This window comes from Haemaphysalis longicornis, unplaced genomic scaffold, assembly GCF_048455015.1.
Source record: "Haemaphysalis longicornis isolate Haplotype H1 unplaced genomic scaffold, Haemaphysalis longicornis Haplotype H1 scaffold_8, whole genome shotgun sequence".
In the NCBI taxonomy this organism is placed as follows: domain Eukaryota; kingdom Metazoa; phylum Arthropoda; class Arachnida; order Ixodida; family Ixodidae; genus Haemaphysalis; species Haemaphysalis longicornis.
Window position 1 is genome coordinate 184,434,501 of NW_027526445.1, and position 21,263 is coordinate 184,455,763.

The 21,263-nt window shown below is 47.6% G+C and overlaps 2 protein-coding genes across 3 annotated transcripts in view; one reads left to right on the forward strand and one right to left on the reverse strand.

Annotated features, from left to right (window-relative positions):
* The window catches only part of LOC144149396 (protein CASC3-like), a 31,086-nt gene extending 24,043 nt beyond the window's left edge, over window positions 1-7,043 (reverse strand). For both annotated transcript variants that reach the window (XM_077680956.1, XM_077680955.1), the window contains exons 1-2: window positions 6,916-7,043; window positions 4,029-4,283 (exon numbers count right to left, since the gene is read on the reverse strand). In XM_077680956.1, coding sequence (XP_077537082.1) covers window positions 4,029-4,283; window positions 6,916-6,930 — 270 coding nt within the window. In that variant the 5' untranslated portion in view covers window positions 6,931-7,043. The remainder of the gene's footprint in view (window positions 1-4,028; window positions 4,284-6,915) is intronic.
* A 7,958-nt stretch (window positions 7,044-15,001) lies between these two features.
* Window positions 15,002-20,678, forward strand: LOC144148615 (uncharacterized). Its single transcript, XM_077680126.1, has 2 exons — window positions 15,002-16,181; window positions 20,569-20,678. Exons 1-2 carry the CDS (start codon window positions 15,002-15,004, stop codon window positions 20,676-20,678), a joined length of 1,290 nt encoding a protein of 429 aa, XP_077536252.1.
* Window positions 20,679-21,263: the final 585 nt, after the last annotated feature.

Sequence of the window (21,263 nt, forward strand, 5' to 3'; positions counted from 1 at the left end):
CCGCGTGGCCCGTTTTCGCGCACGAATCGTGCACATCGGCGTTGCGCGCGTTTTTTTTTTTTTTTTTCCGTGCTCGTATCGACGATTTCGCGCTCACGGTGGCTTCTTCGCGTGGCAGTGGGAGGAGCCTGACGACTTGCACCGATGGGGAGATGCGTACCTAATGGCGGTAGATTCGAAGCGCTCCGAGCCGGCTAGCCGCGCCAGAGATGTTTAGGCTTACCACCGCGGTATTTTTTGATGGGCGCTTTCACAAGCAGCGTGGATGGTAGTTTATATTCCACTTTTCGCCCACATTATTAGCTCTTTTCTTGCATGAGCATCTTCGCTTGCGCACCGTGTGGCATTTCAGCGAGCGGTTAGAAGCGGTCGCCTCTTACCGCGCCGCCCACACCACGCTAGTTGTATCCGTGCTGGCGTGCACTGCACGTTTTCGCGATACCAAATCTACCACGCGGTTCACGCTTTAGAACGTTGTTGCAGATAAGCCACCGCTCTTTCCCTTTCCGAACATTCGAGCCGCGCGAAGCCGAAGATTTCCACCACCAGTACGTTGCGCTGATAAGCAGCCGCCTTCGGCATCGTGAACACAAGGTGGGGTAAAAAAAAAATCCCGCTGGCGTTCTTATCACGTTCTGTGGAATGTGTTCATAGACGCTAAAAATGCAGCCATGGTCTTTCAAAACACACACAACGGAAGTTAAAGCCGCGCTCGCCGTTTGTGAGACTGCGCTTTTGCCCTGCAGCAGCGGCTGATGTTAAAAACAATACGGAATATAGACGGTGCCTTCGTTTTTAAGTGCTGTGCGTTTCAGTGATGATAAATATACGTTGACTTGAGAGCTAGGTGGCGATGTAGTTGTATTCGCGCGTGTTTTGGTTATAGTGCGGTACCGCTTATAGTGCGGATTTTTGCGGCTCCCGCGGCATACGTTATAAGCGGTCTACACTGTATCGAACTATTGCGCGATCCCCTTGGAGTTCGATATATCCGTGTTCGACTGTACTTGCCCGTGTCTCTCGTCTTCTGCGCTGCACGTTTGAAAGTTATGTTCCAATAAGCCAAAATTTCTACGCTACTGCAGCTTATTCAGTGCATTCGCATTGCAGGCAGCTCACTGATGCACTAATTACATGCACATTCATCTGTGCCTATATTTTTGTTGTTGAAACTGCCTTGCCGCACTCTTATTCGTCACAGGAAAGACGCAAACTGTCACAATACGGGCGCACCCTGTTTCGCCACAGCACTAAAAGCTTGCCCTGTGCCATCATGTGGAGGCCCCCGGTTGCTGCTGCTAAGGTAGCCGAAATGCAGCATTTAACAGTGTAAACAATACTCGTTGCTATGGCAACCTTTTTCTTGCTACAGCACCCATGATTCAAAGCAGGACTCGGTTGCCATAGCATCCGTATCGGTGAAAACTGAAACCCTGCAATGATCTCCCACGCAAAGATTTCACTGTACGAAAAAAGATTAGCCACGAATCCAGCCAGCGTGAAATCTGCTGAAACAACAGAGTAATGGGCTGCCTGTACAAAGATTCCGCTTAGCTTCGGCTTCGTTCTTGTGTGTAATGCTGTTTTAGCAGCTGATTCACACATAATTTGTTCCCATAAAGCTTCAATAAAACAGCAGTTTTCTTTGGTTAAAGAAAATGGCCGTTTTCTATCACCCCCTTCCCTCCGTGGACAGCCATGTATTGTCACCAGACGGTAATTCTGTGACGTTTACAACGTCACCGTGAACTAATTACAACAAGTAAATGAAACTGAGCGAAATGGTAGAGTCGTCTTAGGGACTAATTGCTCTAACATCTGTCTTGAGACACGTTCGATAACACAACAGGTAGAGCTGTTTTCTGCAATTATGCCCCCTCCGTAGATGGGCATGCTTCACTGCGCAACACAGATTGTGGGAAAGCCAGCTTTCAGAAATCAAGCTTATATGCCTGCTACACTAGTGTCCCAATGCATTTTGAACCAAATGTCATTTGACTCAAATGCCAAGTTGTGCTGCTACACTAGGTTTTCGGCTCAAATGACATTCAAGCCAAATGAGCGCCGAGGGAGACATTTGGCATTTCAAATGCCATTTCTAGCACTCTCGCGCACAGCGTTTCAAGTCAGCATAAACAAATACATTACTGGTGTACTTAAAACGAGGAAAATATTCTTAATTGTGGGACTATGTTTACTCCTCGTTCACTTAAATCGTGATACCAAGATGTAATAATTCCGTACTCTCGGCACCAGTGCGAGCAAGCAACGAACCAGTGTGGCCAGACAGCACAAAAAACCACGATTGCGATTCAAAATTAAGCAAAAACCGTGTCAAAGTTTACGTTATTGGTAATTTCATATCATTTTAATACAAACACTGCAGCTAAATTTGATTGTTGCATTATTGAGTAAAAACAGAACTCGACAGCAGCAGCGCCATGCAGCACGGCGAGCGAATGCTAAAGCTTTCAAATGCCATTGAAATTGTAGTGTAGCACTGTGGATTCTGAATGGCATTCAAAGCACCCCATTTGAGTCAAATGACATTTGGTTCAAATGACATTCGGACCCTAGTGTAGCTGGGGTATGTATAACACTGACCTTCTGAAAGGTGGCTTCACCTCGAAACACAAATGCTTTGCTGAGAAGACATTTTTCCAGGTACAACATAAGCCGTCTTGCATCACAATATGAAGGCCCCAGGGTCATTTCTTATTTTTTAAAATAAATTTTTCTATACTGGGAACCAGTTTTTGTGGGGCGGGGAAACCTGCTCTGGAGCGAGCGTGACACGATAACAGCAGAGAATGTCGTCAGGGACAGCCCAGGACATCTCTGCTGTGAAAAAAAAGCAACAAGTGCCCTCCGGAACAATGTCTTACAGCCCTCTCCACATCTGCCTTAGTGCCTTAGACCAAAGCAAAAACAAAGGCCATACACGTCGGCAACTATTTGCCCTCCTGGCCCATGTACCCTGCAGGACCTGAAAGCTGCGTCCGTTAAAGACAAAACACAAGTTTGGTTCCTTCGAAAGATTGCCTCGTTAAAACCATACTGACACCACTTTTAACACACACGTCGCTCAAATAAGCTGTATAATTAGAAAAAAAGAGAATGGCCTTGCAACCCACTAGCCCATTTCCAGCAACAGAACCTATGATGTCATGTGCCCAGCTGTGCGAACGGCTGAGGCCAGCAAAGCCAAACGCAAATTACGCAGGGCTTATAAGCTTGCCGAACGAGCTATTTGTGTTTAAATGTAGGGCACATGCTTTTTATAGCAGTATGAATGGGCTAGTTGGCTATACATTTGGAAGGCGCTTGTACTGTTTTTTTACGTTCTCTCGTCCGCGTCCTTGCGCTGTTCCTTCAAGCGGTGGGGGTTAATAATGAAAGTTACAAAATACATGTAAACATATAAATACCCATGCACACTGTTGTTGGTACTGGGCGCACAATGGTTGTTTTAGCTGCACGGCAATCCGCTGCTTTGGAGTTGTCTTACACGACAGTGGCCATTTGGCGTAAGCGATGTCTCACGCGACCCTGTTTGTCAAGCATATCCCATGTTTCACAATACAATTACTCTCTACAGTAAAAAAAAAACAAGCCAGGTGTAAATATGGTCAAAAACAAAGCAACGACGGACAACGGTCCATGGATGAGTACGGTAACACCATCTAGGAAGACTGATGGCAAGCAAGGCTGCAAAGCCGAATGACGCAGTGAAAGTTCATTTGAATATGTGTACTTATGACTTCATTGCGGACGTCCCGTCCCGCAAACACACTATTTGGTGGGAGAATCAAAATTTCAACCTAAATGGATCAATTTCTCAGTGAATAAAGCACCGTTTGCTTGTGGACAAGTGCTTGGGGCACTGTAAAACACGAAATCTTTCAAATAAAACAAACTTGCATTTTGCCCACATGGCCCCTTTAATGGGAGGCACGTGACGTCTCACCACCTCAGATTCTAGTCCAGCTGTAGGTTGGAGAGAAACTGCATTAGGGCCGAGCCCGTACCTCGCCATCCCCTTGTTGGCGCTCCCCCTCCACGCTGCTGTCCTCCTCCTCCTCCTCCTCCACATCATCTTCGGGGCCAGTGGTGCCGCCTTCAATGGTGCTGCCGTTGTAGCCTGGCTCGCCTCGCCGTGCTGTGCGGAGCTCGTGCTCTGCTCCAGCTTCCTCCTCCCACCCGTCACCCAGGTGGCCGCCCTCCAGATCAGGGGTGGCCCCATCTTTCTGCCGGTTGGGCCCAGCCACCAGCGGTTCATCATTCTGGAAAGAAATTGGGGTAACTCCAGCAGGGCTGTGTGGCGTGGGCCGAGAAACCAGCAGATACACCATACCAGCAATAGCAGCAGCCAAAGCAAGAACCTAAACATTACCCGCACACAAACACACACACACACACACACACACAAAAAAAATCAGAAGCGCAGCAGGTTTTGCGCGTCTACACGGCCATGGAAACATCGCGGAACTATGCTTCCTACAGGCTGAAAATAAGCGACATTACCTGCGATCGCACAAGTACTAACAAATTTCGGTGCTTTAAAAATAAAAGCTTCGATGTTTCTGTCTGTAGTCTATATGTGAAACATTGTGTAAACACCGCACTGCTTGTTAACGGAATATTTGTCATGTATGCAGTGGAGTTTAACTAAAAAAGAGAAGGATGCACAAAAAGAAAAGCCAGCTCACCCCAAAGCTGCCCGATTAAAACTCTCTATTCAGTGGCTCCAGTTGTGCGCTGTGGCAAAGGGCAGCTTTAAAACATTACCGCAATGACTACGTTTGCTCGTAATTTAGTCATCTCTGCTCATGGTCGGAACTCACAAGAATACATTCGGTTCGTTGAAAATTTGAACTGCAAGCACTTTAGGGGTGGGGGGTCACCTTATCACATTCCTGTGGGTCATAATACAAATTCATGAACCATAGCGTTAAACACCAACTACATCGACATGCTAAAGTACGAAAACCTGTACATGTAGATTCCCTCAAATGATCTTTTTCAAATGATCGAAATCAAATGATGATTTCGGCAATATATCCCTTCTAGAGTAAAATAAAAACAGCAGGAAATGAACTGTAGTTGAGCTTGTTTGCACCAGATGGCGCTAGCTACTTTAAAGAGTTTATTTCAGAGCAAGGAGGTTATACTAGAACTTCCTTGTTTCAGAGCAGGAGAGCGATACATTTCTTGGGTGATGAGGTAAATTTCACAGGAATGAGATGAAGCAAGTCCTCTGTAAGTACGAGAAACGCTCACTTGGTAGACGTGCTACAGTATTCCATGTGAATTAGTGAAGTCCCACGCAGCTGCATTTCGCAGCTTGGATCCACACAATCGATTATTTAACAATGTGTGGCAGATCAGAAAACATCATGCACGGCCACGGCACTGTTCCCGTTAAAAAGCGTGTAATAACTCGGCCGTAAAACTCTCCCTTATCATGGCCTATGTATTCTAACCCCAATTTGGTAAAAATAGTTCCCTATGGTGACACAATCAAGTGACGAGTATAAAACACGATTTCAAAGATAGCATGGGCTTAGTTTTTTTTTTCCCCCTTTTATGAAGAACCTCGACCATAGAAGAATCGCTCAAAACTGCTCGCAGCAATTCACTAGCCACTTAACAAAAAAAAGACCTCAAACAGCTACCACTATAAGGCGCCGGGGTAAGTGGAATCTGTACTCCGGGAATTCAATTCCACACAGCACTTTAAGGGCGCCACTTTATCGCGCGGACATATTCGGAGAGAGAAATACCGCATTGTACAGCGACAACCGCCCACAACGCATCGAAATGCCAGAGCCAAAAAGCAGACAGCGTTACGCATGCCCGATGATTGGATTGGAATTGTATATACTGTACACACGCGTTGTCACTCATTTACATGCGCGAGTGGGCAATGGCAGGGATGATTTATGGTGAGAACGACCCCCAGTGCTTCGCCCACTCGTCATGATTCACTTCGTGGAGAAGCGTTAATTTTTTGTTATTCGTTTCTGTTTCTTGCAACACCAGGGCATGGCATTGCGTCATATGAGGAAAAAAAAACGCGAAAAGAATGTCCACGTTTAATAGCCACCGAAAATGCACCGAAGTCGGTTTTTCGGTACAGCCCGAGCCCTTTATTCTGACAAAGTAACGGTTCGAGTATGCAGGAGCTGCGCGAGTTTTAATGCACATATGGGTTAGATCATATATAGTCACAACCATGAAATTAAATCACGAGTCCAAAAACAAAAACAAAAAACTGATATTTTTACCGCCTCAAAATCAATACTGAAAGACAACGTGAATACAGCCACACGAGGGGCGTTTCGCGATGTACCGGCAGTTCCTAAACAACGCGAACTGCGGCATATCAAGTTTCATTTCACCGCGTCAACGCGAAGTCAGAAGAATGTCCGCTTTCTTTCATATCTTATCCCTACCACTACTCCACCCCACCTCATAACTATCGATTTCCAGCTGCAGCCGCCACATTATCACCGAGCGCAACGCAACTGAAGATAGGCCTAACAATTTGCGCGCTACGGCTGCCACCGATTAGCGAAATAAAAGAACAAAAAAGATTGCTGTGATCTGCTTAACATCTAACGTGCTATCACCCCAACCTTAACTCAACCGCTAACATTCGCAATAATTGCCTCGCTTCTTTTTTTATCAAAATCCCCGATATGGAGGCGCGATTAAGCTTCGGAACGCTGGTCGGCGCCAACCCGCGTCGCTAGCCGCTATCGGCTCGATTGCTTACGAGTAACAAGAAACACGGACTGAACACTTCCAAGGCGGCGCATGCTAAATATGAGACAGAAGTAGGATATGACGGAGCACGTAGCACACGGATGTTTTTCGTTTTGCCAACAAAAACAGAAATGATCCCGCACTCACCTCGGCGCTCGCCATATCGCACGTGTCGAATATTCCATTCGCCTCCAACAACGCCGCCTGTTGATAGAGACGTCAAGCACCCTCTTCAAAAAATAAAAATAAAAATACAGGAGGTAGTGGTTGAGTAATACAGAGAGCATAGTGGGAATCTTCAATTTGTGGTTGCGGACACGCGGCGGCAGCAGCGGTAGCAGTACCAAAATTATCGAGAAGAAGGAATGTCGAATTGTGTCTTGTGGAGTCTAAAGTCAGTTTAAGACTGATAATTAGATATCCTCCCCGACTATAGAGTTCTGTATGATCACATGTAGAGTTCCTACTCAGCTCTAGAAATGACGCAAGTGGCAAATTAGAGTGATGCGATTAGAGCGACCCCCTCCGCTCGGCAGTCGAGTTCCCACCAAACAGTTTACGTTTGTTTGCTTTACCTATTGTCGTTTCTTAAAATTACAACGGCACTTAACGACAGTTTCGGTTTCAACTACGGACGTCGATTATCATGCCCGGGACACGACCTAGCGCTCGATTTCACTCTGTGGACTTTTATATGAATTTCTAGGAGACCTCTGGCCCTAAAGAGTCCTCGTGCTGCCCGCGTTCTATCAAGGACTGTAAAACAAGGATTACTTATTAAAGTGCTTTGGCTTGGTCTCTTGTGAACCCATTCGGCTGGCGCGCTGCTAGCGAGGAGCCTGATTCGGAGCTTCGCTCAACGTCTGTCTTATTAGTAGCGCAAGCACACGAATGTGCAAAAATGAATTGAAACGAAGCTTTGCAAAAATGGGGCAAAGGTGTACGGTACAGCTGAGTACTGGAATTTTGTACGTACTTCGTCAAAAGTTTGATGTGTAAATTTGTGTCGTGATACTAAAAGTGCCCATGCCAACCAACACTGGATTATCTTTCATATCGTGTCTAATCCTGAGATCAACAGGAACGGCACTGCAGCCTCTCGCGGCGGCGGCAGCTGAACTTAATTGACGCGGGTAGCGGCGTAGACTTCGATGTCTGGTCGGTTTGGCGAAGCCTAGCTCTATCTACGGGCGCTCCCTCACGGAGGACAACATTCGGGTGCTTCGTCTGGAAATCTACGAAGTCAGCCTCCCCGAGTCCCTGCTCCCCTGCAAATGTGGCGGCGGTCACTAGAATTGGCCGAGAACAGCACGTGCTATCCAGCCTTCTTATGGGAAGCAACTTCTTATGGGAGTTTATGGGAAGCAACGTATGCAGGCTCCAGGTCGCGGACCTGTACATGTACTGCGGATTTTGTTTCTTATTTTAAAGCGAGAGCTTTAAATGGACTTCACAGCAAGGAAGTCAGCGTCGGAGCGTCTGTTGCGGCTCCGAGTTCCCATTGGCTGCAACGTGCTTTGTATCCGAAATGCACACACAAAAAAAATTGGGCCCATCTCCCCGCAAGGGGGACTCGAGTAAATGCGTCGCATAGGGGGTGGGTGTATTGCGTTAACGTTTAGTGTTTGGGGAGTTGGTGGCAGTGAATGCGTTGTATCATCAGCTTCTTGACGTAGTTTGAATGAGTCAAGGATATAAGGCGCGTTCGTAGCGTCTCATTCTGTGTCGGCTTTGTGGCACAGTGGGTAGAGCACCATGTACATTGCGTTCCGCCCGCAGGGTCGAGGGATCGAAACCAGAAGCCGTATAGTATTTTTTTTTATAGTGTAGGGGGAGGGGTGCGGACAACGACGGTGCGGACTACGACGGGCGTCAACGCGGGTGACATCGTGAGTTACTGAAAATGCAACGCCTGGGCAGCGCAGATGAAGTGCGGCGGAGGCCACCGTTCAGCGCGCGGTGGCAGGGACACGCGGCCTACACTAATTATCCTCGGCCGTCCAAGCGGAAAAACGCAGCCAATAAGCGAACGTTAGTCGCAACGCAAAACTCACCCAAAAGCACTCGGCGTCGTTCGAATGGGCACTAACGCTTTTGCTTTCACAACTCGTGAAAGCAAAGCGCGTTCGAATTTTGTGTTTCTTTAGTGTGGCAAACGAGATTTGGCAAACATTAGACATGCCATGTGTGTATCTAGACCATCGGTTGCTTTCGTTCTAAATATCTCATGCCTCATAGCGTAACAGCTCTGCAGAGCTTTTACGCTTGAGTTTGGTCCGTTGGCGTTCGCAAAAGAAATACAAAAAAAAAAAAAAAAACTCCGGCGCAAGGCGCGGTCGACCGTCACCCAGCGACCCAGCCGTGTAAACGGAGTCAAGCCTCGCCTAGTTATGACGTAATCGCGCGCGCCGGCACCGCTCGACCTTCGAGAACACTGGGACCAGCGTTTAGTGGCGTCATCTGTCGCGCGCTGTTCTCTTCTCCAGTTTAAGCGCCAAGGACGCCGAATTCGCGAAGCCGATTTGCGCGGGTCCTAGCGCGTGCTAACGCGGTCCACTTTGGGAGAGATCTAAAAGGCTGCGGACAAAATTATCTGGGCTTGCCACCCTGGGGAACTCTCAGCGACAAGTTCGCAAATCCGTGTGAGGTGAACATCCATGTCTCCGACGAAGGTAGAGGGGCCACCAGCTCTGCTCTGCCTTGCAAGCTGCGCCAATTTATTGTGATTTTAGAAACCGGTTGCTTTTCCTGTGCAATGGAAATGGATAAAATATGAGTAATTAGTATAGGTTGTAATAATAATGACGTCAGCAGCTATACACCAGCCTCTAAACTCCCTCTTTTCTCAAAAAAAAGAACTATTTTTTTACGAAAAAGTGACTTCCAGAATAAGCGACAAGGACGGAACTCTAAGGGGTCCTTCGGGGTTCCGTCCTTGGCCCCTTGTTATTTCTAATATACCTTAATGACCCCCAACGAACTTGTAACATACGCATGTTTGCAGATGACTGCGTTTTGTACCGCACACTAACTAATGTATCTGACCAAATTAGACTTCAAAGTGACTTTAACCAAGCACAGCGTTGGTGTTAACACTGGTAAATAGAACTTGTAAATAGAACACTGATAAATAGAACACTGGTAAGTAGAACACTGGTAAATAGAATCCTAACAAATGTTAACTTATGTCCTTTCAGCGAAGCCATAGCCCGCTGATCACTTCCTACATAATTTCAAACACTCATGTTCAACTGATGCATCCATACAAAAACTTTGGCCTAACTTAGTGCTGTGACCTAACTTGGACTGAGCATATCCGGAATATTATCGCAGCTGCTAATCGTACACTCGGTTTCCTAAAACGTCCTCTGCGCAACGCACCTCGTCATGTAAAACTACTAGCTTAATTGTCAATCCCTAGAAGCAAGCCGGAATATGCGTCGCCACAACACGGGCATCTCATTACTGCCCCCGAATCACGTCAAAACCGTGCCACTAGATTCATTCATAACTCACATGCCTATAACATTAGCGTATCGTCTTTGAAAGTACAATTTGGCCCGTCACCTCTGTCTTCCCGCAGCCGCATTGCTACCCTTTGGTTGTTTCGTAAACTTCTTCACGGTCCATTTGCAATGCAAACGTACAGTACATATTATCGTGAACCGTGCATGGGATTCGTTTTTTTATGTTTTGCTCTTACCGCCAGGCTGCGCCGGCCTGTAAGCGCGTGTTCCATTCTTTATTTCTATGCCGCACGCATTATCTCTTTCTCTTTTGATAGGCAGAGCGTTTCCAACTAACGTCAACAGCCTAGAATAATCTTCTTTGATCTGCAATGTTCTGGATATAAATCGACGGTTCGAGAAACACTCGCACTGAAAGATAAAAGCGTGCAAAGCAGACGCCGGGGTATTCGACTTGCCGACGCTCGCTTACGCACGTCACTTTGTGGACTGCTGCTTCGCCGCCTGTGTATTATTTAAGTTGTTAGGGGAGAACAAGTTCGCTCAAATAAACTTGTTTTCCTTGAAGACATCTGCTTCGTCTTTGGCTTCGTGACGTCTCGTGACATCCCCACCATTTCGCAGATCCTATGGCATGCAATGGCCATGTGCACAGTTGCATGTCAACGTTCCCGCACCGCTACTCTTGCTGCCTCATTTTTTCTTCGTTCAGCAAAAGACTGGAATGGCCCCCCTCACCACATTGCAGCAATCAACTGTCCATCAATATTTATGCGGAACGTCGCAAGCTGTTTTTTATGCAGACTCATGGCTTTTTTGTATGTTTGTATGTTTTTTGTAATGGCCCTCTGGGGACCATTAAAGTCATAAAATGAAATGAAATAAACGGCACTGCTGTTAGAATGCCACCATGGTCTCCGCTATGGACAATCGACTGAAACGTCAATGCTAATTAGTTCTGAAATTAGTTCTGAAATTAAAAACGTTGAGAAGAATGAGCTTACCCTGAGCATTTTTGTATACTACAGCTACAGCTACAAAGAGAACTTTTGTTTGCGTAAGAGGTACTGAAAAGAAAAAAAAAAACACCACGCTCGACTAAACACCCCTACGACAAGCCGCTGGCTACGCTTCGGTGAGGTGGCTGCGAAGTTACAGAAATCGGCCGAGACGGCGGCCGCTGTCAGGTGACCCGCTCGCGTCCAGATCTTGGTGCTGCTCCCACTTGGGAGACAGGGCGGTCAGACGTTGACGACGACCAACTGAACACACCTGGAGCGCACGGTTTAGACCACGCGAACGCGCAGCCGCTTTAGAGTGCCCTGGAGTGCTCTAAAGCCAACCGGAGAGAGAGAGAGAAACAAACATTTATTGTGTTAATGAGCAGGAGGAAGTTATGAGGGTTTCTTCGTTTTTTCAGGGCGGCGGGGGGGGGGCATCAGAAGCACGGCGCGGCATCGGCTTTGGCGTAACTGTGTGAAGTCACGTGATTTCCTCGCCGAGGGGCCATGCCCTTTCGTGTAAAATTCACTCGCACCTTTTCTACACCATATCTCGTGATGAGATCAAGGTATTGTACATGCGTTGGTGAACTTACAAAGTCTCACAAAGGCACGCCGCGGCGGCACCGATTGCAGTTGGCACGGATGTACCGTAAGTTTCCGTGCTCACCGCTGAGATGGCCACCAAAAGTGCGTGAACAAGGCTGAAGCGCAGGAGGCCATAAATGCAGCGAGGTGAGACAAAAGGCCAAAGAGGAGAGTCCTTTGTAGCAAGTTCGACACAAAGCGCACCCAGGACCGGAAAGATAATGAAACGCAGAATTGAGAACCTCCACGATGCCAAGCGACTGTGGTTTCTTTTCGGTCCCTCTATATATTACGAGGGAGGGGGCGGGGGTGCATGCCGTAAAAGGGTTACCAGACAGTATATCGAACGCCGTTTTATGGAAGCATTGCTCGTTTTATCAAACAGCGCTTTATCTAATGCCGTTTTGTGGAAACACATTGGTGCGTTTTATCGAAAGTGTGGTTTCACTGCGTTAACTGTTGTTTTAAGTGTTTAAATTGTTTCACTCGACATTGCACTAACCTAATATGCAGACTGTTACATTCGATATCGCCTCTGCCGTTCATAACACACTGGCCTCCCGAGCAAGAACAGGCCTGCAGTACATTAAAAATCCCGGGCCATCTCCACTAACGTGAAACCTGGGGAGGGGCGAAGCTTGCAGTGTATCAGTGCCTTGGCGTTTTTGCCAACGGAGATGAAACCATTGGGGTGTAGTGGTATAGAGCTTTACTGTAAAATTGTTGTCCTTGAAGCACGAAGCGCCCCAGCACGAGGCGTAAACGAGTGTCCCAGTGTTATTTTTAGTGCGCGTTACGTGCTAGGACGAGGAATGAACGAGTTTCCCGGTGTTGTAGTACCGTGACTACATGCGACCATGATTACAACGATGACGACAGGAGACGCCAACAGCCCCAGCCCCTAAGGAGCTTCGCCCGTAAAAGGGTGTGGCCTTCTGTTCCTGTTCTACTAGCGCTATACTTATGGAACGGCTTTGTTCTTTGCACCGATGCATCCGACAAGCGCTCGGCGTTATTCTCCTACATGAAAACTCCGGTAATCCGTGACAAACAGCGTGGGCTATATGACTCCCACTATAGTTCACCCACCGGGCGTATGGGTCCGGTGGGTGAATTTGCTTGCGTGTTTTATGCAGGGACCTATAGTAATTCGAAGCAACACTGCCGGGATTGCGAAGGGGGGATTGGCCAGGGCTAAATCGGTTGTTGAATACGTGGGGACTTCAAAGTACTAAATTATTTCCGAAAAGAGGCTGTAAAAGGAAACTCAGTTGTGAATAAAACCCGAATCCCCCATTAATTAGCATTCTTCAGCAATTCAAACGACCTGAAGCAGAAAGAAAAGTTTGAATGCAATTATATATATCCCTTTTTACAAACTGCAAATTTGATGCGCCAATAGATAATATAAGTGGAATCGAAAAAGTCAGCCCAAAACGCCCAATTGGGCCCTTCAAAAGCAGTTGTCTAGCTGTTGAGAAGCGGCGGCAGTCGAGAAAATTCCCCGCATTTCCCCGAGGGGAAGAATGTGAAAGTGCGAATGCACGAGTTGAATTTGCGCGGTTCGGTAATGTTCGCGAAAGAGAGATCACACACACACACAACTACAAAGAAAGAAAGATGCATTTATTCACAGACACCTATTTGTGTTGTCGTTGTACTTGATTGCTAGAGCGGATCTCAGCTTTGAAATTTCGTGTCAGTACTCCTTTAAGCGGGTGCATTAGCCCTTCTCACGCCCGATTCCTGGCCAATCCCCCACGTGGGTATGGGCCATGTCAACAGGAACAACAATAAGAATGAGCCATGGGCACGCGGCCAGGCAGCGCGCGCCCATCTCCCCCCGTTGCTAGGGAAGACGAGGAGCGCGCGCACCCGCAGCTGTTGCTATGCGGACTACGGCTTCGGACGATTCAGGCTCGCTTAAGAAGTGCATTCGCACTTAAAAAAAGTGTTCGATTGTTTCAGGGACCTGGCACCGCACACATAGTTCCGTAAGTGAAAGTCCTAATCTGAACAGATTGAAATTAGGCCTTGTAATCCTGCAGCGCAGATCGGTGAAGGTCACCTCGCATTGCCGAGAACAACAAAAATGAACATTCCACCCAAATTTTTAAATGTTGGTACCCTTCAAATGATAAAAGTAAGGCTGAACGAGTAGCGTCTAAATGGCATTATCGTCTTAATCTTGAAGATGCAAATAGAGACAGATTGTGAAATTGTGCGCGGTTACAGGAACCTTACAACTTTCTTGCTTGGGGAGTAATCTCATGTGGTGGCCGAAGCTGGGCAATCAACCATGTGGGGGTGTGTGCTTCGCAAGATGTCACCACAAGTGAACCGACAGAAAAGCCCGAAGCATTGAAGTGACGCGCAAAGACGAAGAAGACGGGCTCGCGAGGTTGGTGACACGCTCTCTCACTTATGGAAGCCTAAATTCTGCGAATCTCGTAAATGTGAGGTCGCAATCACAAAATTTCGTTGCAGAATCCCCCCTTTAAATTTTTATCTATACAAAGCTGGTCAGGCGTTATCTCCTCAATGCCCTTTCTGCAATGCCCCTGAAACAATAGAACACTTTCTTTTAAATTGCCGCAGCTTTTCCTCGATGCGACGCACGCACCTTGAATACACGTTTAATCGGCTGAATCTCCCTTTATCTTTAACCGTTATTCTTTCCCTGGGTGCTTCCGTCGTAGGATATTGCCACAGAGATGTCGTGATCGCCTTTCATTCCTTTGTTGCGGCGACAGGCCGGATGCCCTGCTAGATAGCTATGCCTTCATTCGCAAGATTTTTTTTTTTTTCCTGACAATCCTGTTCAATCCAAAGATTTTTTTTTTCTACTCTCAATGTTTTTTCTCGTACTCCTTTTTTTTTTTCTCTAAAATAAACCGGGTCACAGCCTAATTATTACTGGCAGCTTCTTGGCCAATCCCCCGCGTGGGTACGCGCCATATCATAAGGAACCAACCAACCAACCAACCAACGCGGTCACCCGGCATCGTCGAGCTGAAGGGTTGACGTGTCTTTGGCTACTCGCCCCTGTTCTCTGCTTCCCCTTGCGGGTTTTGGCCAAGTTTTTTAGATTTCAGATTGCTTTTTCATTTCGTTTAGAGAGCACTTTCTAACGCTGGAGCATTTCCTAAATTGTAGGTTCGGGAAGCAGGTGAGCTGATGTCGTTCAGCTCTCCCGGTCAGGAGCCATCGCCCTGGTCGGCTTCCCTTTCTGCGCAGGAGCTGCCTCTGAATTTATTCTCCAGTGGTGGCGTGAACAGGGTTCCTGTGGCTCTGGTTCCGGCTAATGGGGCGTCCATTCGTCTCAACCATCCCGAGGCAGTCCAGTCGGCCCTGCAGGTTGCCACGCAGCACTACCAGTCGGTGACCGAGGTCCGGCAATTCGGCAAGGGTGGCCTAGTGTGTAGGTCCTCAGATCTGTCCTGCATTTCTGACCTGCTAAACTGTCGCATGTTCGGCTCCATTCCGGTGAGTGCGTTCATCCCTCACCATCTTGCGTGCTCAAAGGGCATCATACGGGGTGTTAGCGCAGAGTTGAGCGCCACGGACGTGCTCCACAAATTTGCAGATGCTGGGGTGATTGCAGTGTATCGCTGTAGCCGAGAGGCCAATAACACCAGGGTCCCCACTGAATCAGTCATCGCCACATTTGCAGGTCTCACTTGCCCCTCTGAAATTAAGGTCTGGCCACTCGTTTTCAGAGTTGATCGTTTAAATCCACGTCCTCTGCAGTGCAAACGGTGCTGGCGATTTGGGCACTCTTTGGGGGGTTGTAAATCGTCCCTTCGTTGCTGCTCGTGTGGGAGCGCGCACTCAGCTTCCGAATGCAACGCAGATGAGGTAAAGTGCTGCCTCTGTCAACAAGGACACCCAGCGGACTACTCCAACTGTCCTGCACGAGCTCAGGAAGTCAGTCTGCTCGAAGTTCTAGAGAAACGTCGATGTTCGCGGGCGGAAGCCGCAGCCATTGTCAGAGAGCGGGCTTTCGGATACGCGGGTGTTGCCTCTCGTCAGGTGGCTACAACGGACCCTTCCTTGCCTTCGCTGGTAGATGCTGCTATCGCAAAAGCCATGCCTGCAGCGGTAGACCGTATGTCAGGTATATTTTCAGAAGGCTTTCAGCAAATGCAAGCGCAAATGCAGATGATGTCGTCGCAGTTCTCTCAACTGCTCCAAGCATTCCAGGGCATACTCGCTTTCATGCCGCAGCTCAACTCCAACTCTACAAATCCACCGTTCAGTCTTCCTGAGGCCGTCACTGCTCCTCCTCAGAACTCTCCAGTAGCCCCACTAATGACAGCTTCCGTGGTAAACCCACTCTGCACCAACACCTTGGCAAGTAATGCAACAGTGCTTGCACCAGCGCAGTCTCAAAGCGCTGCATCTGTACCTGCTGTTTTTCCTTCCTCTACCAGCCAAATCACACTGAACAATCCATGTCATGAGACGCGACCTTCGCCTACAGCTTCCCAGTCCACTTGTCACCCACCTATGGATTGCTCCACAGTCCCGCTACCTCTAGATTCGTGTGGAGAAACATCGCCTGAAGACATGATTGTTACCTTTTCCAACAAGAGAGGCACGTCCCCTCCACCCGGTCCCTCTGCGAAAACAAAAAATAGGAACGCCCAGTTACGCAGCACCACGCCAGAGGATATCCTAACCAAAGCGGTGACTGAGGCTAACATATAACTAGTCATGGCGTCTCTTAAAGTGTTACAATGGAATTGCCGCTCGATTCGATCCTCTTCTTCCGACCTTTACTCTTTAACTGCTAAATTTTCCCCTGAAATTATCTTCTTACAAGAAACTTGGTTGGACTCCGGCACTTGTTTTACGTTTCATAATTATAAAACTTTCCGACTGGACCGTCAAGGTCGCGGTGGGGGTTTACTAATATTAATATCTAATAATTTCCGCCGTAATGCCTTTAAGACTTTTGACTTCTTGTCCTCTCAATGTGAGATTCTCGGTATTGATTTGCTTCTGCCGGGTTGCAAGCCTTTTTCATTGGTAAACGTGTATTTCCCCCACGGAGTTTTCGAAGTCAGACCTTTAGATTCGGCTATCGCGGTGTGCCAGAAAGCTGTGGTAGTCGCGGGAGACTTCAACTCCCATCATGTATCTTGGGGATTTAGGACAGACACGTCAGGGAAACGTCTGTGGGAATGGGCAGGGGATAATGACCTTCACTGTAGAAATATGGGCAATGCCACTTTTATTAGTGGTCAGTCGCGGTCTGTCCTTGACCTCACTTTTGCAACGTCAGGGCTGGTATCCTCGTGGTCAACAGTTGATTGCGAGACGAACAGTGATCATATCCCTATTCTTTTCGAAATAGTTTGCACCGCGAAAATACCTAGCCACAGAGTACATTCATTCATCAATATAACTAAATTTTCCTCGGCGTTGGGCAATGCACTCTCTACTTTTCCACCTATGGAACAAACCTGCAGGGCTGAAAGCGTGATCACAGCTATTAATGATTCCATACGTAAAGCAAAATTTACTGTTGCATCAGTCCACAACAACTCGTGTGGTCCTTGCTGGAATGAAGAATGTACCAGAGATTTCCGACGTAGGAAAGCCGCTTGGAAGCAGTTTCTTCACAATCAGAGTCCGGCTAACTGGGTTAATTTTAAATTTTACCGCGCAACTTTCAAGCGAACTGTACTACGTGCAAAGGAGTCCTTTAACATTGGCCGATTTTCAGCCCTATCAGAACCACATCGTAAAAAAGCATTATTCAAGTTTATGAGGTCTAGGAAATCATGTGCCCCCTCTCTGAACGCACCCTCCCTGTTTCGTACGCCGGAAGAAATCGTAGACTTCCTAGAGAATATTGCTAGTGACCTACAGCTGCGATTTGCGTCGAGGATTCCCCCTACAAGCCGTCGTACTCTAGGCTCAGCTGATTTTGAAGAGGTCACTATAGGCGAACTGGGTAAAGTGATTTCTTCCCTCCCAGAGTCTGCGCCAGGGCCGGATGGTATTACCACCGCAATGATAAAATTGTTGTATAATGAAGCTCCGGCAGATTTGCTAAATGTAGTTAACGTTACACTTAGAAACGCATGGATTCTGCCTGAATGGCGTTTGGCCAAAAGTCTGCCTTTCCCCAAGAAGCCGGAGCTCGGTTATTCAATTGATAACATTAGGCCGATAGCTCTAACATCTACTCTAGTTAAAGTGATTGAGCGCGTTTTGCTTCCCCGGATTAACAAGTTTCTGACTGATAAGAATATCCTAAACTGCAGACAAATTGGCTTTAGAGAAGGATGCTCCATTTGGTGGGCACATATAGACTTAGAAAGTCGCATTCAGTGGGCACGACGGAATAAGCAGGTTGCAGCATTGGTCACTCTGGATATTTCAAAAGCTTACGACAGCGTGGAATATGGCATCCTCCTAGATCTCCTGGCTTATTATTCATTCCCGGAGTACATCACTGCGTGGATAGCGGCTTTTCTAGAAAGCAGAGAGTTCTTTTGTTACCAACATGGCTACGCCTCTTCTCGTTATAAGCAGACGCGTGGAGTCCCCCAGGGGTCTGTCATCTCCCCAGTGCTATTTAATGTGCTCTTGAGCTCCATACCTAGTCAGCCTGATGTACAAACATACGTTTATGCAGATGACATTGCCTTTTTCTCTTCTTCGCAGGATATTCATTCCCTGTTTCATTCCCTTCAGTCGTATCTGAATGCTCTAGAATTATGGCTGGACACTCTGAAATTTTCGTTAAATAGTAATAAGTGTGCCATTCTCGTGTTCCCCCTTACGGACCCAATATCTATTTCGTTATCCTATCGCCAACAATCCATTCGGCAGGTTGATTCACTAAAATACCTTGGAGTTATATATGACAGTAAATTGAATTGGCGTCTCCACATTGAGCACATTGCAGTGAAAGGCTCCCGCGCTGTCGCTCTTTTGAGGGGCCTTAGCCACAAGCGTTCAGGTCAGAGAGCAGATACACTCTTGATGATCTACCGCATGTATGTTCGCCCAGTCTTAGAATTTGGGTGCGTTTTGTTCTCTGGCTCTGCGGCCTATAAGCTCTTGCCTTTGGTGAATTAGAACGTCAAGCATTGCGCTGCTGCTTAGGCCTGCCCGCTTACGTCCCGATTAGAGTGTTGTACTTAGAAGCCGAAGTCCTAACGCTGAACTCCAGGTTCAAATACCTAACCGTTAATGCATTCGCAAAGTTCTTTGAGTCCCCGCTGGCCAGACCACAGGCTGTTTTCCTCCAGCATGCAAGGTCCTTTTTTGGTATATATTGGTCTCGTCTCCGGCGCCCACAGGTCATTTTTGCCAATTCGTTGCTTACTCCATTAAACACCACCCTCCTGTCAGTTCCCGCCTTGCAGATACCATCCACAGTAGTAAGGATTTCGTTTGATAATATTTTCCCTAAAAACGCTAAGCTTCTCCCGCCTAACATACTAAATAACATTCTCCTGGCTCACCAGTCCGAATACCCATCCCACGTGGTCATTGCAACTGACGCTTCGAAAAAAGACGAAAAGGTTGGGGTGGGAATTTTCTCTCCGACGTTGAACTGGTCTTTTTCATTGCGATTACCAGATTTTATCCCCATTTTTCATACAGAATTTCTTGCTCTACTCCTTGCAATCCTGAAACTTGATCCGGCGAATTCTTCCGTGATGCTACTCACCGACTCCTTGTCCGTGTGCATGGCTCTCTCCTCAGAAACTTTACATCCTATTGCCAAAACTTTTTATTCCTGCGTCCCCACTCATGTGCGGGAGATTCGGCTCGTTTGGCTGCCCGGCCACTGTGGGTTAACCCTCAATGAAACCGCTGACATATTAGCTAAAACAGCTCTGGCTTTGCCGATCGTCGAGGTTCTTCTCCCGTTTTCTTGCGTGTTGTTGGCACGCTATCGCCAATACCTGTTCAATCAAGATGCCTCCGACCATGGTCTGAACACTTCTCCTGAACTTGAACACCTCAGGTACCGCTGGGAGAGAAGTTTGTGCCAAACTCGCTTGTGCGAAGTATTGATAACTTCTTTTCGTTGTGGTGTGCCACCACTTAATCGGTATTTATTCAGGGCAAATCTGATAACCACCCCTTTGTGCCACTTTTGCCAAGAAATTGAATCCGAAGAGCATTTCTTTCTTTTTTGCCGCCGATTTTCCAACCATCGGAGAAGGCTGCTGGAGATTCCCCTGCTACGTCTTGGACTGCCTTTAACTGTACCTGTGCTTTTGTCGTTTGGGGGGACTAGTCTAAGCCGATGCCATAGGGACGTGTGCAACGCCATCCACTCCTTCATTTCGGAGACGGCTCGTCTGCAGTGTTAAAAACATTCCGATTAGGCTGATTTTTACTATAGTTTTCCTATTCTTCTCTCTGTGTTTTTTTTTTCTCGTGTTTCCTCTCTCTCTCTTTCATTAACCTAGACCAAATTCTTTCTTCTGCTCCATTATTTTGCCTTGCTTGATTTATTCTAATGAAAACATAACTCTTCTTGGCCAATCCCCTTAAGTGGGTATGCGCCATTTTTCGGGCCACCACCACCACCACAAAGCGGGGTCGAAGCTTCGGAAGCTTGCCAGCTGCGAAACGCCCGTCTCCCGAGTCCAAGGACCCGCGGAAGCCCAGGCAGGCTGCAGGGCAAGCTATGTGTGCTGCCTACTCATCGGCCACGCATTGAATTGCCGGCCTCGACTGAGCGACGGGGTCGTGCTGCCCGTGCCCAGCTATCAGCAGCCTGCCGACAATCAGGAGTGCCCATCGCCTCAGCACGGACTGCGACCAGTCGACCACAGCAGGTAAGACGGTGGTTCATCCATTGCCGGCAATTTTTTGAGCCGAACTCGGAGCTTTTAGCTTTTTTGTTCGCCTTCGCCTAACTTTCTGTGTGTTTAGAGCATACGCTGTTATCGTGTTTCTGGTTTACGAACAAAGCCCATCACGGGCTCGAGCTGTCGTCATCTCCTGTCGGCGTCGTCGTCTCGTGTAGTCACGGTACTAAAACACCGGGACACTCATTTTCCAACGCTTCGCGGTAGAGAATTTCGCAGCGAAGCTGTATACCTTACCCCCAAAGGGTTTCATCTGCGTGGGCAAAAATGTCAAGGCACCAAGGATACACTTTTACACTGCATGCTTCGCCCCTCCCCAAGTTTTGCGTTAGTGGAGATGGCTCGGAAATTTGTTACTGTGAAGTCATTCTTATTAACTCGTTTCGTTTCGATAAATGGTCGCTTCCGTTTTCTACGTACTGCTGAAGCGCTTGTCTCAGTTAAAATTGCAACGCGAATTCCTATGACTAGCCACTAATACAACCACGAAGTCGAACTGACAATCAATGGACCCCAGCGGTTACAAAGGGGATGCCGAGAGAAGCGTCTAGAAGGGGAGGGAAAAAACTCGGTGGAGGGAAGAATAAAAT